The 14,956-nt window shown below is 35.0% G+C and overlaps 1 protein-coding gene across 2 annotated transcripts in view; it reads right to left on the bottom strand.

Annotated features, from left to right (window-relative positions):
• Window positions 1-14,956, bottom strand: part of UNC5C (unc-5 netrin receptor C) — a 326,765-nt gene that overhangs the window by 39,229 nt on the left and 272,580 nt on the right. The window contains exons 8-10 of one of the 2 annotated variants that reach the window (XM_016144337.2): window positions 4,367-4,423; window positions 2,168-2,359; window positions 1,139-1,483 (exon numbers count right to left, since the gene is read on the bottom strand). In XM_016144337.2, the coding sequence (XP_015999823.2) occupies window positions 1,139-1,483; window positions 2,168-2,359; window positions 4,367-4,423 (594 nt within the window). The remainder of the gene's footprint in view (window positions 1-1,138; window positions 1,484-2,167; window positions 2,360-4,366; window positions 4,424-14,956) is intronic. The other variant, XM_016144338.2, reaches the window with a different exon arrangement.

Genomic DNA, 14,956 nt, shown 5'->3' with positions numbered 1-14,956 from the left:
TTGATTTATTCATTTGTCGGAATATTAAAATATATTTAAAATCATGATTTTAAAGAGCTCACAATAACATGAGAATAATGGAAAAGCATTTTATATAATGTATGAAAAGTAATAAGTATTTCGTAAGTATTTCAATTTATTATAATACGCTTTTAAAGGTATGGGACGAAAAATTGACAAGGCAGTGAAATGGGGGACTGAATAAGAGGAAGAGTCAAGACAAGTTCATGTTCAGACCAATTGGTTCTGTATATTACTTGGCTGTATGGCTATATATACATTATGTTCTTTTCTAATTCTAATGCTGCATGAAGATTTTAGGCCAATGAAATTGTTTCTTAGTGCTGTTTTGCAAAATACTCAGTCTCGTCAAAAAGAGCTAAGGTAGGTTCATAGAGGACTGAATTACCCCTCTAATGACCCATAGTTCCAAACTTATTACTACCATTGATTAAGAAATACAACTTTAATCGAACATTATCGATCACTAGCTTAAATTCATCATTTAAGACATTTATGAGGTTTATTCCATAGAATTAGATAACTAAATAATAAACCGAAAACGAAATAAGACTACAAAAGAACACATGATGAAGCTGTGATTCTAAATAGACATATCAGATATAGGAGTGATTCCCTTATAAATACCTTGAGGCTGTTACTCTGTGTAACAGAGTTAATAAATGAAGATTCAATATCTATTATGATGTCCTCTGATCATGTAAAATTAGTATTCTGAAGTATTGCTTCCTGCAGTAAATTGGAACCAAACCAACTGATATGTTTTCTAATTAATTTGTCCTTTTAAAGTGAGATGACAACTGTGAGAGCTTCTGGCTTAATGTTGCCTTCTGAAGCTCTGTTAAAAAGAAGGTCAATGACAGTTCTAAATTATACCTTGGCAGAAAGTTGTGAGCATAATATTCAGAGAGGAAGTGTTTTCAGAGTTGGTTAGAGGAAGATAAATGGTTTCGCTGATTTCGTCTGAAGTCGTGTTGGTTTATGTTTAAAGTAGATTTGGGTTAGATAGGCTACATTTAACTTTTTAAGCCTAGTGAAAACAAACAAATAAAAAAGATTTTGGTACAAAAATATGTTTTTAAGCTCTGTTGTTGCAATTTAAAACTTGTGGAATTACCTGCATTGGGAACAATAAGGTGACCCCCGAGAGAATTGAAGGTGCCAAATGCAGTACAGGATGGATCGGTCTGCCTTGCTAGACTCTGATTCTTCAGGTTGAGGGCCTCGTTCTCCAGCAAGGATTGGGTCATCTGAGGGGACAGCTTTGATGCAAACTCAGAGAGATCATCTTGGGGGGTGACAGCACCTGAGTTGTTATACACTTTGATTTTCAGGTTAGGCAGTGGATCCAGAATTGGAGAGTTGGTCATTGGGATTTTGTCTGATACGTCATGCAAAGCATAGACAGGTCCTCTGTACATGGCCGCAGCTGATGTCAGGTCTGGGGGTACTGCCAGGAGATCTGAGTCAGAAAGAGAAAGGAAGTCCACTTGCATTCTCCACTCAGGCAACTTACATTAGTCAGATTCCCCTGACACTTTCTGAGTAAATAGGAAGCAAATCAGTGAACATTAAAGATGTATAGACTCTAAAGTTTTGCTGACAATAGGGCAAGTAAGTAATTAGGATCCATTTTATTATTGGCTACAAATAAATAGACAAGTTCATTCTATGTCTTGCCTTTAAGTTACTCATTGCTCCTAATGTTTTTAACAGTTACAACAGCTTACATTCATTGACAGTGATCTCCGCTAGATGACTATAGGTAATTGTTTCCCTTGTCTACGTTGAATTTGGGTTCACCCGTAGACCACTGCATTCATAACCATACAAGATGTCTTGTCAAAAGGGGAAAATAGGAGATTCAACAAATCAGTCAATCAATTCATGTACTCTTTTCAAATAATAATTAAGAATGTGTGATAGAGAAACCTGTTAAGGAAGGAAAAAAAAGATTCATTCTCCTTGTCAATTCTCATTTGTTATGTGAATGAAGTTAATACAGTAATCAATAATGTACACCAATATTCCTGTTCTTGTGGAGCCCGTGTTCTAGCTGAACTAGATGATTTCACTGATTTTGAAGCCACATAGGGAGGCTGCTTACATGCATAAGTCAAAGGTGCGAAGTGCAATGTCGACTGACCTTGCCTTGCTGCCTTGATATTCACAGGCTGAAAGCCTCCATTGAGTGCCGAAGAGTCAATAATATCAGACTCAAAGTCACGATGATTCTTTCGATACACAAATAGAGCCACAACTACAGAAATGGCCAGGCAAACAATCACAGCTATCACGACGCCAACATACAGAGCAACGTCGTCGGAATCAGGAGCAGCTAGACAGGAGAAGGAAACATTGGACCAACTGGTTAGAGAAATTTCCTGCAGTACACATACATATTGCTATAATTTTTTTTCACATATTTATTGCCTTTTTTATAGGTTAATTTCAAATCTATTTCAAAAGCTATATAAAACAGCTGTTACCATTCAATGGAAAATTATCTGATTTTTTTTCCTTTCTCACTCTGCATCTATTCACCAATTTATCTATCTTCAATTGGGTAGCATAACAGATCATTTACTAAAAGGCATGAAAAGAAACTAGAGCTAAAATTATCCTTGACCCACAGGAGCAAAAAATTTATTACTAATTGCAGGTGGAGAGTTTGGAATTCACTGATAGTTTTTTAAAAACATAAAAAACACTTCATTAGAAATATCTGGAATCTATATATTTATCAAACTAGAATATTTTCCTAAGTATCATTCCAAGTCATAAAATTACTTTCCATAAAGAAAGTGAGAAATCTTCTGACTTTTCCCTAAATCAATGAAGGGGTGGGTGGGAATGGTGTAATAAAGCAAAACAAATATTAGGAGCAAACGGGTTGGCTCTGAAAGGTGTCCTTTCAGAAGACCCACATCTGAGGAGCAGAGGTTAATGCCAGTAACTCCAAGCTTTTGATACAGACTCAATATTACTTCTGAGACCCTGAGCTTCTCATGGCCTCCTGTCAGACTTACGTTCGAGCCGCCCATTACTGGAATGAAACATAGCTCTACAGTACACTGAGTAAGATAAAGACCTGGTTCAGTGATCAGGAAAGTCAGACTATCCCAGAAAGCATTTAAGCACTTGACAAACAAAGTGTGCCATCAGTTGGGGGTTCTGTTTCTGGGTAAAGCAAGAGGAAAATTCCTGGAAATGTTGCTAGTTGTCTTCGTGGCATAGAACATGCTTTAATTCAACTGCAAAAGGTGATAGAAGCTGATACTTAAAACAAAACAAACAAAAGTAAACCTTTTCTGAATCCCATAAACATCTTTAAGTTTCTGTTTTTAGTTTTCTGTGAGCCATAAAACTTTTTAGCCAAATTAACTGAAGCTGCTTGGCTTACTGTAAAAGAAGTGTTTAAACAAGTACTTTAGGTGGTCAATGACAGCCTTTTCATGGTCAATTTTATGTACATGTGCATTTTGGGGGAAGAGAATTTTCAAATCTGTACATTCCATGACCTTTTAAGAGTTGATTAACCACTACTCTCTCCTAAGGCTCACAGCGACAAAGTTTATACGGTGAAGTGACTTGTCATTCAGATTGTCAATGGCTCATGGGATCACTCACTCTCATGTAATGGTATTTTTGACATATTGACAACATAAAAGAATTCTTTGTTGGAAATCACTCCATCTCTTTTAATATTTTGTTTAAATGTAATGTATGCAAAAGGTTTTTTTTTTTCTTTTTAAACTACTGTCTTTCCCAAAGTTTCCCAAATATCCACTTTCCCAACAATCAAGTCAATATTGACAGATTATTTCAGAAAACCAATGACATCTTAACACACTCTTGTTTGTGTGAGCACTGCTTTCAAAGTGCTGACTTCACTTTGCTGCTGTGTTTTACTTGAGGCTCTGCAGCAGCATTCTGAACTCTGGTCAGAATATTATATCAAAACCCTTAATGTTTTATTTTACCAGGCTGTAATTACTGATTCAACATTCATGATTTCCAACTCAATAAATCTGCATTTTCTCATTCCTTTATATTTTAGCATTTGAACCCTGCCCTTTATTTATATCAGCATATTTTATGATATGTTTTGTCAGCTACTGGGCCTTGAGCTTTGAATGGTAGGCTGATAGATTTTAAAGCTGGCAGAGACTTGAAATGACCCTTTCTTCTCTTCAGCAGTGAAAATCTAATTTGTTTTTCATGTTAGAATACATTAGGCACCTATTTCTCGTGTGCACATCTGTGATCTAGAGAAAGGTAAACTTGAATTGGGGGAAATAACGTTAAATGATTATTCAGCATAAAAACCAAACATCAAACTTACAAGAATATCCATATTCATTCTGGGTTCTCTGTTCGGTTGAAATGGGATAAATGAAACCTTGAAAAGAAACAAAAAATGAAACAAAAATAGGAACAAAATCAAATTAATGAGAGAAACAAAATGAGAAGCATGAAAAAATGGTTAATTAAAAGAAAAGGAAAAGAATCTTGTGGTCCTTTAAAATTCTCATTCAGTACAGAATTATGATTTTGCATCTCCTGTCTGCTCTGGAGTCTCAGTAAGAATTAATAAGCAGGAAGATCGAATTTCAGAGCAAAAACTGGTCTCGAGTCACTAACTTTGTACGTAAAGTCTTTCTTTTATTGAGCATAAACTCTAACGGGTCTAATTTATTTCAGACATCAAGGGTCATTAGCATAAGGAAAATCTTTTCTCTTTCTCTCTGCCATATGCTTTAATTCCCAGGACATATGCAGAAAGCCTCAAAACAGTTTTTTCCCCTTTTTATTTAATCATAACAGCTTGCTCTTGGCCTAATAGAACTAAAGAAGACCCATCATCATTGGTCAAAGGTTAAATACCCATTTACAGAGCTGAGCCAAGGCCACCTCTCCTGCTCCATCTCAAATCCACTTTTTGTTGTTGTTGCTGTTTTCTGCCCTCTCCATGTCCTAGGAATCCAGTAGGTTTTTGCTCAGGGACCGGGCAGTTTGTCAATGCAATGGAAACCGGATGCTTTTTATTTGAAATCACTCAAAAATCAATAAGGCCTAGAGGTTATAAGGTTATTTAATTTAGGCCTTCAGAAGAATGGTGTAAATTGGGCAAAATAAAAACCTCATCTCAACAGTAAATGCAGAAATCATACTAGCTATTTTATTTTTCTTTCTGTTTAATATATTTCAAGGTAGGAAACTGAGAATAGCAATAGTAATAATAATTAATAAAAATAATGTGAAGTAGATTGGGAGAAAACATTTAAAAACATAGAACACAAACTTTTTAAAATGTAAAATCTATGGACATTATTAAAGTACAACTTACAACTGGCACCCGCAGTGTCCTCATATTTAATATGCTGCAACATATGAATTAATCAAATGATCTGGCACCATTTGAATTAATCAAATGAAGATGAATAAGAAGAATATAAATTAAACTTTCTTAGTGATACTCAAGGGCAAAAATGTAGAGAATCTGTAAGAATCACAATTAATTGGTTTAAAATTCAAGGTGTCTAATGCTTTAATATTAAAGGTAACTATAAATCGTGCCTCAGGTAGATTTTTTGTAGTTTGCAGAACACTCAGTCCTTACAAGCTATTTACCTATTTGGGGGAACTAATTCTGGAGAAACATGCAATGCTCCCTTAATGAAAGAGAGGTTTGCTGCGGCACAGACAGGTTTGCTCTGAATTAATTTTTAATGCTTTATTTTAGAGCAATGATTGCAACCGACAATTCAGTTTTATAAATATTATATTTCTTATTCCAGTTGTCTGAATCTATGTATTAGGTTTGATTTCATTTTTAAACACTTTTCTCTGGTAATAACCTTTTCCATTTGTATTCTCTGAACTCAATAAAAGGACACCTGGGATATATACAGGCCCTATGGAAAAGGTTATTTATTTTTGAAACCCAAAGAATTAAGACAATACATGTACATTGCTGGGAGACAGGTTCTCTGATGCTGTCATTTTGATAGGGTTGTCAAAAGATTTATTTTTTGTAGGTGAGAGGGCTCAGAAATTAGAGTAAAATAGGATATTTGGGGACAGTCTGATGTTCACCATGAAAATTTTGATAAGAATCACCATGGACCTGGAGTAAGCAGAAGAGGTTGCTTTATAAAGGGAGAAGCCTATCTCCAGAGAGATAGAACATGGTCTGAATTTTCTCCCTGTGAAGCAGTTCTGGATTTTCTTTGGCTTTTATCCCTACTTCCCGACAGAATCCCTGTTCTTGACAAGAAGACCAAAGAATAATAAAAAATAAATTTTATAATTTGGTTTTAATATCAACTTTCTCATATTTATGTAGATCTGGACCATTCAATAAATATTTTTGTGCCTTATTGTATTTACTGAGGCTTATATTTTATTCCATGCACAAAACTAGAATCCACTCATTCATTCATTCATTCATTCATTATCTAGCAATACTCTTGAACCTCATTATATGTTGGATTCTATACTAGTCACAGGAGTACAATGACAAATGAGATGGAAAAAGTCCCTCCTTTAGTTTTAGTTTAACAGAAAATAAACAAGTAAAAAAAATAAAATAAAAATAAAATCATTTCAAATGCTGAAAAATTTCTTTCAAAAAATAAAATAAAATATATATTATTGGTGATAAAATGATGACCAACGTAGGAAATCAGGGAACAATTTTCTGTAGAAATGAATCTGAGTTAAAGTTTGAGAAACAACGAGAAAGAATTAGCCAAGCAAAGGTCAGGAGGGAACAATGTTCCATGAAGAGAGACAGCAAATGCAAGAATCCTGACATAGAAAGAGTGGTTAGAGGGTAGTAAATGAGAGGGAAAAAGGACACCCGAAGGGGTGAGCAGCAACCTGATTATGTATGCCTGGTGGTCCATGACGAGGCATTTCGATTTTTTTTTTTAATGAAATGCAAATCCTGTGATCAAATGCAATTTTGAAAAGATTACTTAGGTTTCTCTATAGGTAGTGGAGAGCAAAGAAAAAGCATTTTATGGATGGTTTCTTTAACACTTGGCTTGAGAGATGTCTATCAATAGGTATATCAATATATTTGATGATGTGTTTTGTTTGCCTTTGAGATTTTTTGGGGGGAGGAGAGGAAGTCTCACTAGTAGTTATTCCTTCTAGCCAAAGAGGATCAATTTGCAAAACTATTTTCCTATGTGGGGACATTTAAAGCAGACAATTTAAAACAGTATTCAATATATTTGCCAGTGGTTCAACACCCCTATTTACTCCATTAGGGAAACAATGATAAAAAGTTTTGGAAGTCAGCTCTGCCAAACTTTTTCCATCCTTTTCAAATCACTTCTGCAACTGTGGAATTAAACATCAATTAGGAAGCTGAGAATCAGAAAAGAAGGGGATTACTGTTCCTTCCCCTAAATAGGGGAACACAGAATCACTTTTCTAGAGTTTGTTTTTACGCTTCTCCATGTGATCCGTCTCTCACAGAACAACAAGGGATATTTCCTTCAGCTAATGAGGTGACCTTGCTGAGAGTTGTCCTAGCAATAATGAAAATAACACCTCTAGCAGAACAGAGTGCAAAATAATTGTTTTTAGTGTCACTGTCAATAGCCTGGTTCATAAGTTAGGGATTTCAGTTAACTTTCCTACTAGAAAGTAAAGCCGCCTGAAAAAGCACCACGGCTATTGGCTAAGACAGTGAAATTGAGTTTTTCAGTATTGTGGACTTCAGTTTGAATCCTAGCTCTGTCCCTTCTTTAACCATGAGAGCTGGACCAAATTATTGCACTTCTCTAAGCATCAGTTTTCTAATCTGTGTAGGGGATAGTAATAATCACTTCAATATAGTTGTGGAGAGGATAAATGAGATTTGTAAAGTGCTAGTATATTGCAAGCAATCAACAAATGACAACTATATCGATATCATTATGATGCACATTATAAGTACACTAAGATGCTGAGTTCTTAAGGGATTTTATTTGTAGAGTTGATGCAAACTATTGTTTAATGAGTGACCTTTAGTTATTTCAGAGTCAAGGAGTCTAGTGTGTCTTAGAAACCATGAGCAATATACTCTTCTGAGTCCCGTATATTCTTTCACCCTTTCCTTTTTAAGAGGTTTATTCCTGGCCTTTGTGGCTTCTGACAAAGATGTAATGATATGTTTCAGAAGCAAATTTCCAGGACCAGAGTGCAACTTGATGCTAAAACAGTGTCTCAACCAGGCCTGGCGCCACTTCTAAAGAGGGTGTTTGGAAACGGGGAAGCGGAGGTGTTTTCTGGCTATTATAATGATGAGGGGGTTGTTTGTGGCATTTAGTGAGTGAGAGCCAAGATTACTGAATGTCCTGCAATGGGACAAATAATCTTGCCATGAAAGAACTGTCTAGAACAAACGCTGCTCCAGTAATAACTTTCAAAATTATTTCTATTGGACTGATAGAAAGAGCATGGACACTGGGCTTTGGGAAAGGTGCAGAACATGCCTCAGCAGCTGCAGCTAAGGGAACTAACGCAGAGCAGTGCTTCTGCTATGGGAAGTACCTCACGTCCTATGACATCCATCAATTCCTTCCTTTCTTCCTTTCTTCCTTCCTTTCTTCCTTTCTTCCTTTCCTTCCTTCCTTCCTTCCTTCCTGCCTTCCTTCCTTCCTTCCTTCCTTCCTTCCTTCCGTCCTGTATTTTTATTTATTTATAGTAATTTCAAAGAACACGTATTTTTCAATGGAGAGATTTTCCTGGCCTAGGGAACAGGGATTGGAGGAACTTTGTGGGGAGAAACTTTATGCAACGACGTAAAAAGTTTGAAAACCAGAGCAAGAGTGGGCTCTCTTAAATAGTGAAATGCTCCATATGTCAGAAAGCCATCTCATGATTGCTCAAAAGATTATTTTCACAGGTTATCTAGTTCAACCTTTTACAAATGAGAAAATTAAGTTCCAAATCTGAGAAGGGATAATTTAAAGTTATTGAAAATGTTGAAACTAAAATTTTGTTTGCACCCTCCTGAGAGTTTTTCATTGTCCAGCTCTGGGTGGTCGCATTCACATTTGTGTTGACTGTAGATCTAGATTTTCTGGCTGATGGTGGTAAAGTGACTTGAGGAAAAAGAATGACGTTTTCTAATTTTCTCCAGGTCATCCTATAGTCTAAAGGTGGGGTTGCCCATATTTTTCAGCTAATATCCAACTATTATTAAAAAATGAAGCCTATGCCCAAGTATCTTAAAAAGGAAAGAGGGCTTTCCTTGGTTTTATAATGAAGTAAGTAACAATAATTTATCCTTAAGTACATGGCTCACAACTGCACATCAATATGCCTGAACTAGCCTGCTTGGTGGGTTTATATTTGGGAAATCTTAGGAACCACACCACAAACCATATGTAAACCTTCATTCCCCAGTAACCATCAATTGCTTTGATCTTTTTCTAGGTTTTAAAAAAACTTCTTTTCCTACCCTGTGGATGATAAGCGATAGTTAAAAAGACAATACAAATTGCTCTTATGCCACAGATAATATTTTGATAGAAAAAATTATCAAGCAAATCTGTTGATGTGAGAATTGTTAGAACTTCTGAGCATCCCTGGACAGGTTTAAATTTCTCAAAACTAATATGTATCCTTACTAACTTGCAGCCCCCCAGGATGTTGGAGCTAAAAGAGATCAGTGATTAGAATTTCTTAACTGTAACCTTTTGTATCTGCAGACTAAAGAGCAGGGGCATAGATTGGTAAAAGGACTTGTTTAATATCAAAAAGCTGGTGCAACAGCAAAGGCAGGGTCAGATCTCAGCTCTGGTAATTGTTGTCTGGGCATTAATTGGTAGATTTAAATGAAGAGAGACAAGGAAATAAGAGAAAAAGGCTTGATATGTTCATGGCTTACTCTGCAAGTCAGTGATTGAATGAGGCAATGCTAATTATTTCGAGTAAAATACCTCTCCATTTGAAACATTATCATTGACGTTCATGAAAAAGTTAAAATAATAATATGATTTTTGCCCCTAAATGAAACAAATAGTATCTTTTGTTTTCCAAACAGTATCTTTTGTTTCAAATGTTGAGTAAGCAAAGAGGTGCACCATAGTTGGGGATATCTACTCTCTGTAACTAGAGAGCTATGCAGAATGACATAATTGTTAATGTATAATCATCATATTGTATTTGGCACAAAACCGTACAATAATAAATATTTAAAAGGGAAACATCATTTTCTTCAAATGATACCAACAGGAAAAAAAGGAATAATTGGAGGGACACTACCCATCAGAAGAAAATCACATTTTAAAGCAATAAACACTGATAACCAGTTGCTTCCACTATCCAATAGCCCACATGAAAAAAGGAATATTTTAAAATGAGACAGGTTGGGGGTTCATATGTTGATTCCAGCTCTACCTTAGCATGGGTGAGCTGTTTCAATTTTATACCTCAGTTTCTTCCTTTGAAAGACTGAGAGCTGTTATTAAGGAATTCTGAAAAGTTCTGTGTGTAAGGTTATTTTTTTGTAATTTTTGAGTTTTATTAAATTGAACTTGGTCAATTTTGCTTCAGCTTGGCCATGTCTAACATAGTAGATGGCAGTCAGAGGCAATTTATGCCAGGGCCTAAAGTCAGGGCATTGAGGGGAAAGCGAATAAAATTCATATTACATCTGCAACTCCTTTAAAGTAAAATATATGTGATACAGTAATGTTTATGTTGAACAAAGTTTAAGAACCACAGAGCCAGATTTAAGGAACACCTAAAAGGAAAGTCTTCATTTATGTCAATGTCTAGAATTAAAACTCTATGTCTTTAGATTAGCTATCAAATTCCTAGCCAAAAGGGAGATGGGTGGAGTTTTATAGTGTTCCTGCTTGCCTTCAAGGTTTATTCATTACATTTCAATATGGAACTGCTTTTATGACCTTAATACATAAATAGATTTTATGATATCGTGAGAATTAAATGAAATAGAGAATAATTCTTATATGGGGGTTAGAATGTAAATTATGAATATAACTCAATTATAGTTTATAAAAGCATTAAGTGTGTTTTATAAAAGTACATGTTTCTAAATCATCACGTTTTGGGTTAATTTTAGTCATATTTCAAAGTATACTACTACTTCAAAAGAGCTATCCCCTTTTTAATTATCTTAGCATTAGAATAATCTCCTGGCTGCTCGGTCTTTCTTTTTGCCAGTGACTTTACCCTCAGCCGAAATATGTGATTTTTCTCACCCAGGTTACATCTCTTCTGATGCAAATGTTTTTATTAAAAACCTCAAGAGTCATTAAAAGTAAGCATGTCCAGGTTTTGTTTTTTCCTTTTAGATTCGTTCTTATCTAGCAAACCCATCAGGACTGTACTAATGAGGTCAAAGGTCAGGTCTGTCAAAGACAGTCAGGTCATTTATTATAATTTATCACTCTTCTGAGAGTTTATTTGTTGACAGGAGCTTAGGAATCTCCAAATAAATGAATGTATAAATTTTAGGACATGACAACAAAAATGGAAAAGAACACTTGCTTATCACTGATGTTGGTTATCTAAATTGCTGTGGTAACTTGAGCCCCAGCCTTCTTCACCGGACAGTTGGCTACTCTCGCTAAACTGATCCACAGCTCTCTTTCTGACAATAGCAACCACACTGTCCGAAAATGAAGAGCAGGGAACTTGCCCCTCAGGATGTAAAAGTCTTATCTTCTGACTCACAGTAGATGAAGAATAAATGTCTGAAAAACTCAACAGTTGAGTAACATCAAACCCACAGATCAGCTGCTCAAGTGTTTTTAATGCAGTAGACTATACATCCATCAATGTTCCTTAAGAAGAATAACAAACTATTAAATCCAAAAGCAATGGCATTATAATCCATGGTAGTAAAGACATCTGATAGAAAAAATGACAGAGTCCTGAAGAGGCTGATTTCTAGCATACATCACTATATCGGCTGGATTTTTAGGCAAAAAGAAAACAATTGAAAGCCCTGGTCCTGCTTCTATGTGATCTTGAAGAGTCCCCACCTTACTGTGGTCGTGAAAGGTGAAGCTTTCCTGAACCCCTAGGAGTTTCCTTTCCATCACAGAAGCTGAAGACCTTGTATTTGTCCTCTCACACTAATCCGTGTGGGGGCTCCATGGGTGTTCAGCGGGTCTCTGTGGGCTACAGTTTTTAACCACATCCCTGCTTCAAAAGCAGGAATATGTTTTACCAGAAAGGAAAAAAAAAAAGCAAAAGCAAACCACACTTATTATACCGGAGACAGCGGAGCACTGTGTTGGGCAGCCAGTCCACATACAGAATATTTATTTGCCAGCTGGGACACTACGCATATCAAGGACTATACACACACAGCTATGACATCACTTCTTCCAAACTAGATAAAAGCACTCACTGTCTGACACTCACAATTATGCATTCCCAATCAAACTGCTGCGTTGACAAGAATTTCATTGGAAACTGACTGGCACCTTCTCAAATGCCTACTACAGTGGTTATAAACACATCATTTTAAAGTCAAGAAATGATTATTTGTAAGGTAAATTATTTCCTCACATTAAATGCACCTGGGATTCCGGGGGCCCTAGTATGCAGTGTGTCCACACCACAATTTACACACAGAGTTCTGCCACTTCCTCTGTACGTGAGAATTAATGAAGAGCTGGGTGACATGTAAATTTTTTAATGAGTAGAAAGTGCTAAATTTGCAGACTGCATAACATTTTAATTTCCCAAAGTCAAGAAGTTTACTGATGCAAACACATTCCCAGATAGTTCTTGTTTGTAAATAAATTGCAATTTTTAATTTGTCTACTGTGGCATAAACCCTCTTCAGCAAGGATTTAATTCTAAATTCAGATTGAACTGTTACATATTCCTGCGTGGGGCTCCAATCTTCAAATGGGATTAAAAACTAAAGTCCATAGGAATATCTGCAGTAATATAATATCTAATTCATAAATATATATAAAGCACTATTTCTGAATTAGGTCACACACATAGTTTTTGGATTGTTATTTTCAAAAGGAAAAAGTAAGCATGGATTCAAACACTATACGCCAACCATGACAAAGTAGATCTTACTACAAATTCATTATAGACATTATATAAGTTAAAAGTTGTCAGGTCTTGGTAAGAAAATTGTATTTCAACATGAAAGGTAAAGAGGTAAATATGCTTATTGGCTTAGCATTTTTGGAGATTGTCTTAAGTGCTTTTTCTTTTTTCTTTTTCTGTGATCTTTTGCTGTGTCTAGTGTCCTTTCTCGCTCCCTCTTGCTCTTTCTCACCAGAGCCATTTCATGTAAATCTTATTTCAAAACTATATGGCAAAACTAGAGGCTACTTTCATATAGTTTTAGAAATGATATAAAAACTAAATACACAATGCAATGAATCTTCTATTACTGCCTTCTCAACAAGAGACGTTATTTTGTAGTATTATCAAGTATAAATAATTTAACTCTGTTATTAATGTTGTTTCTCGTATCAGACATATCGGACATATGTGTTTAGTTATTTTCAATAGTGAATACACTCGAGGTCGTCTACCCTTTCTTGTTCAATGCAATTCATACCTTTTAGTGTACCAAAGGACTCTGGTTTTTAAAATTTTTTAAAATAACAGTGTGCCTATAAAACAAAAATGTCCAACTTCTTTCTGGGACATTAAATAACTGATGGTTTTTAATTAATCTTTAATAATGCAGTCCAGGAAAATTACACCAATTTCTGGAAGTTCTTACTTTGAATGTGGTGACTCCAGTGTCGGAACTACTTTTTTCAGGCCAATGACGGCATATCCCGTATAATACATGCATGATATGTATTATGCTTAATTATCGACTAATGTGTATGAATGACCTAAAAAATTTAGTGGAGCTTCTGAAATTGGTTAAAGACCACGACCTTGTTTCACAAATGAAGTAACACACCACCACGCGATACATCCAATTTATCAGAGTTTAAGTATGTTTGCAAGTGCATGTAACACACGACTGGAAAATAATGCAAAGCTCTAATTCGGTTTCAAATCTTTATGTCTTCAAAATCTTTTTATATATACACTATATTTACTGGATATAAGTAACTCTTGACACCTAGAGTTTTACAAAACTAATGCTTTATGCGAGCATTTTGTGCAAATTTTAATCCAATCTAATTTGAATTAATGTGATAAAATTCCCAGGATGTGTCAGTGATTTTGCTACACTTCAAATCCCTAGAATCCTGCTTACAAGACATGCAATTGTTCCAGCCAATCTTCAACATCTCTTTTTCAAAAAGTCATTTACGATGATAAACATAATAAAATACTGAATGTAAAGAATATGGAGAATAGAATGCATACTGAAAAATAAAGCTAATTAATTATAATCTCACAAGCATAAATGCATAAATTCCATTCAAATTTACTCTTACATACTTATGATTAAATGCATCTATAAATCTATATTCCGCTTTTTCTGTTAAACCATCATACATATTTTAGTGGCTATATAATATTCCACCTATGGAAGTAGCATGTATTATTTAACCATTTCGCTAAAACTGGACTTTCAGATTTTTCATTTTTTACAATAAAATACAGACAATATGATATATTTGACATATCTTTTTAGGTATTCATATGAATTATTTAAAATGTATTCATTGAAGTAAAATTATGGAGTCAAAGGGTACGAACACTTTTAAAGCTCTTACACATATTGTCAAGACATTAACTCCCTGAATAATTATAAAAATTTTTATTCTCATTAGCAAAATACAAGAGATTCCACTTTACTACACATTTGCTAACATTTAACATTATGTTTTTAAAATATTAAATAATTTTGTAAGTAACCCTCAGAATCTTTCAAGATTTTCAGTTGGCATTGAGGAAACATTTGGATTTCTAAGACGTCTTACACGAACAACTAATAGTCTGGTAAATAATTTAG

The sequence above is a fragment of the Rousettus aegyptiacus genome, unplaced genomic scaffold, assembly GCF_014176215.1.
Source record: "Rousettus aegyptiacus isolate mRouAeg1 unplaced genomic scaffold, mRouAeg1.p scaffold_m13_p_10, whole genome shotgun sequence".
NCBI lineage: Eukaryota > Metazoa > Chordata > Mammalia > Chiroptera > Pteropodidae > Rousettus > Rousettus aegyptiacus.
Note: the sequence above shows the minus strand (reverse complement) of the source record. Positions and strands in the feature narration are given on the sequence as shown.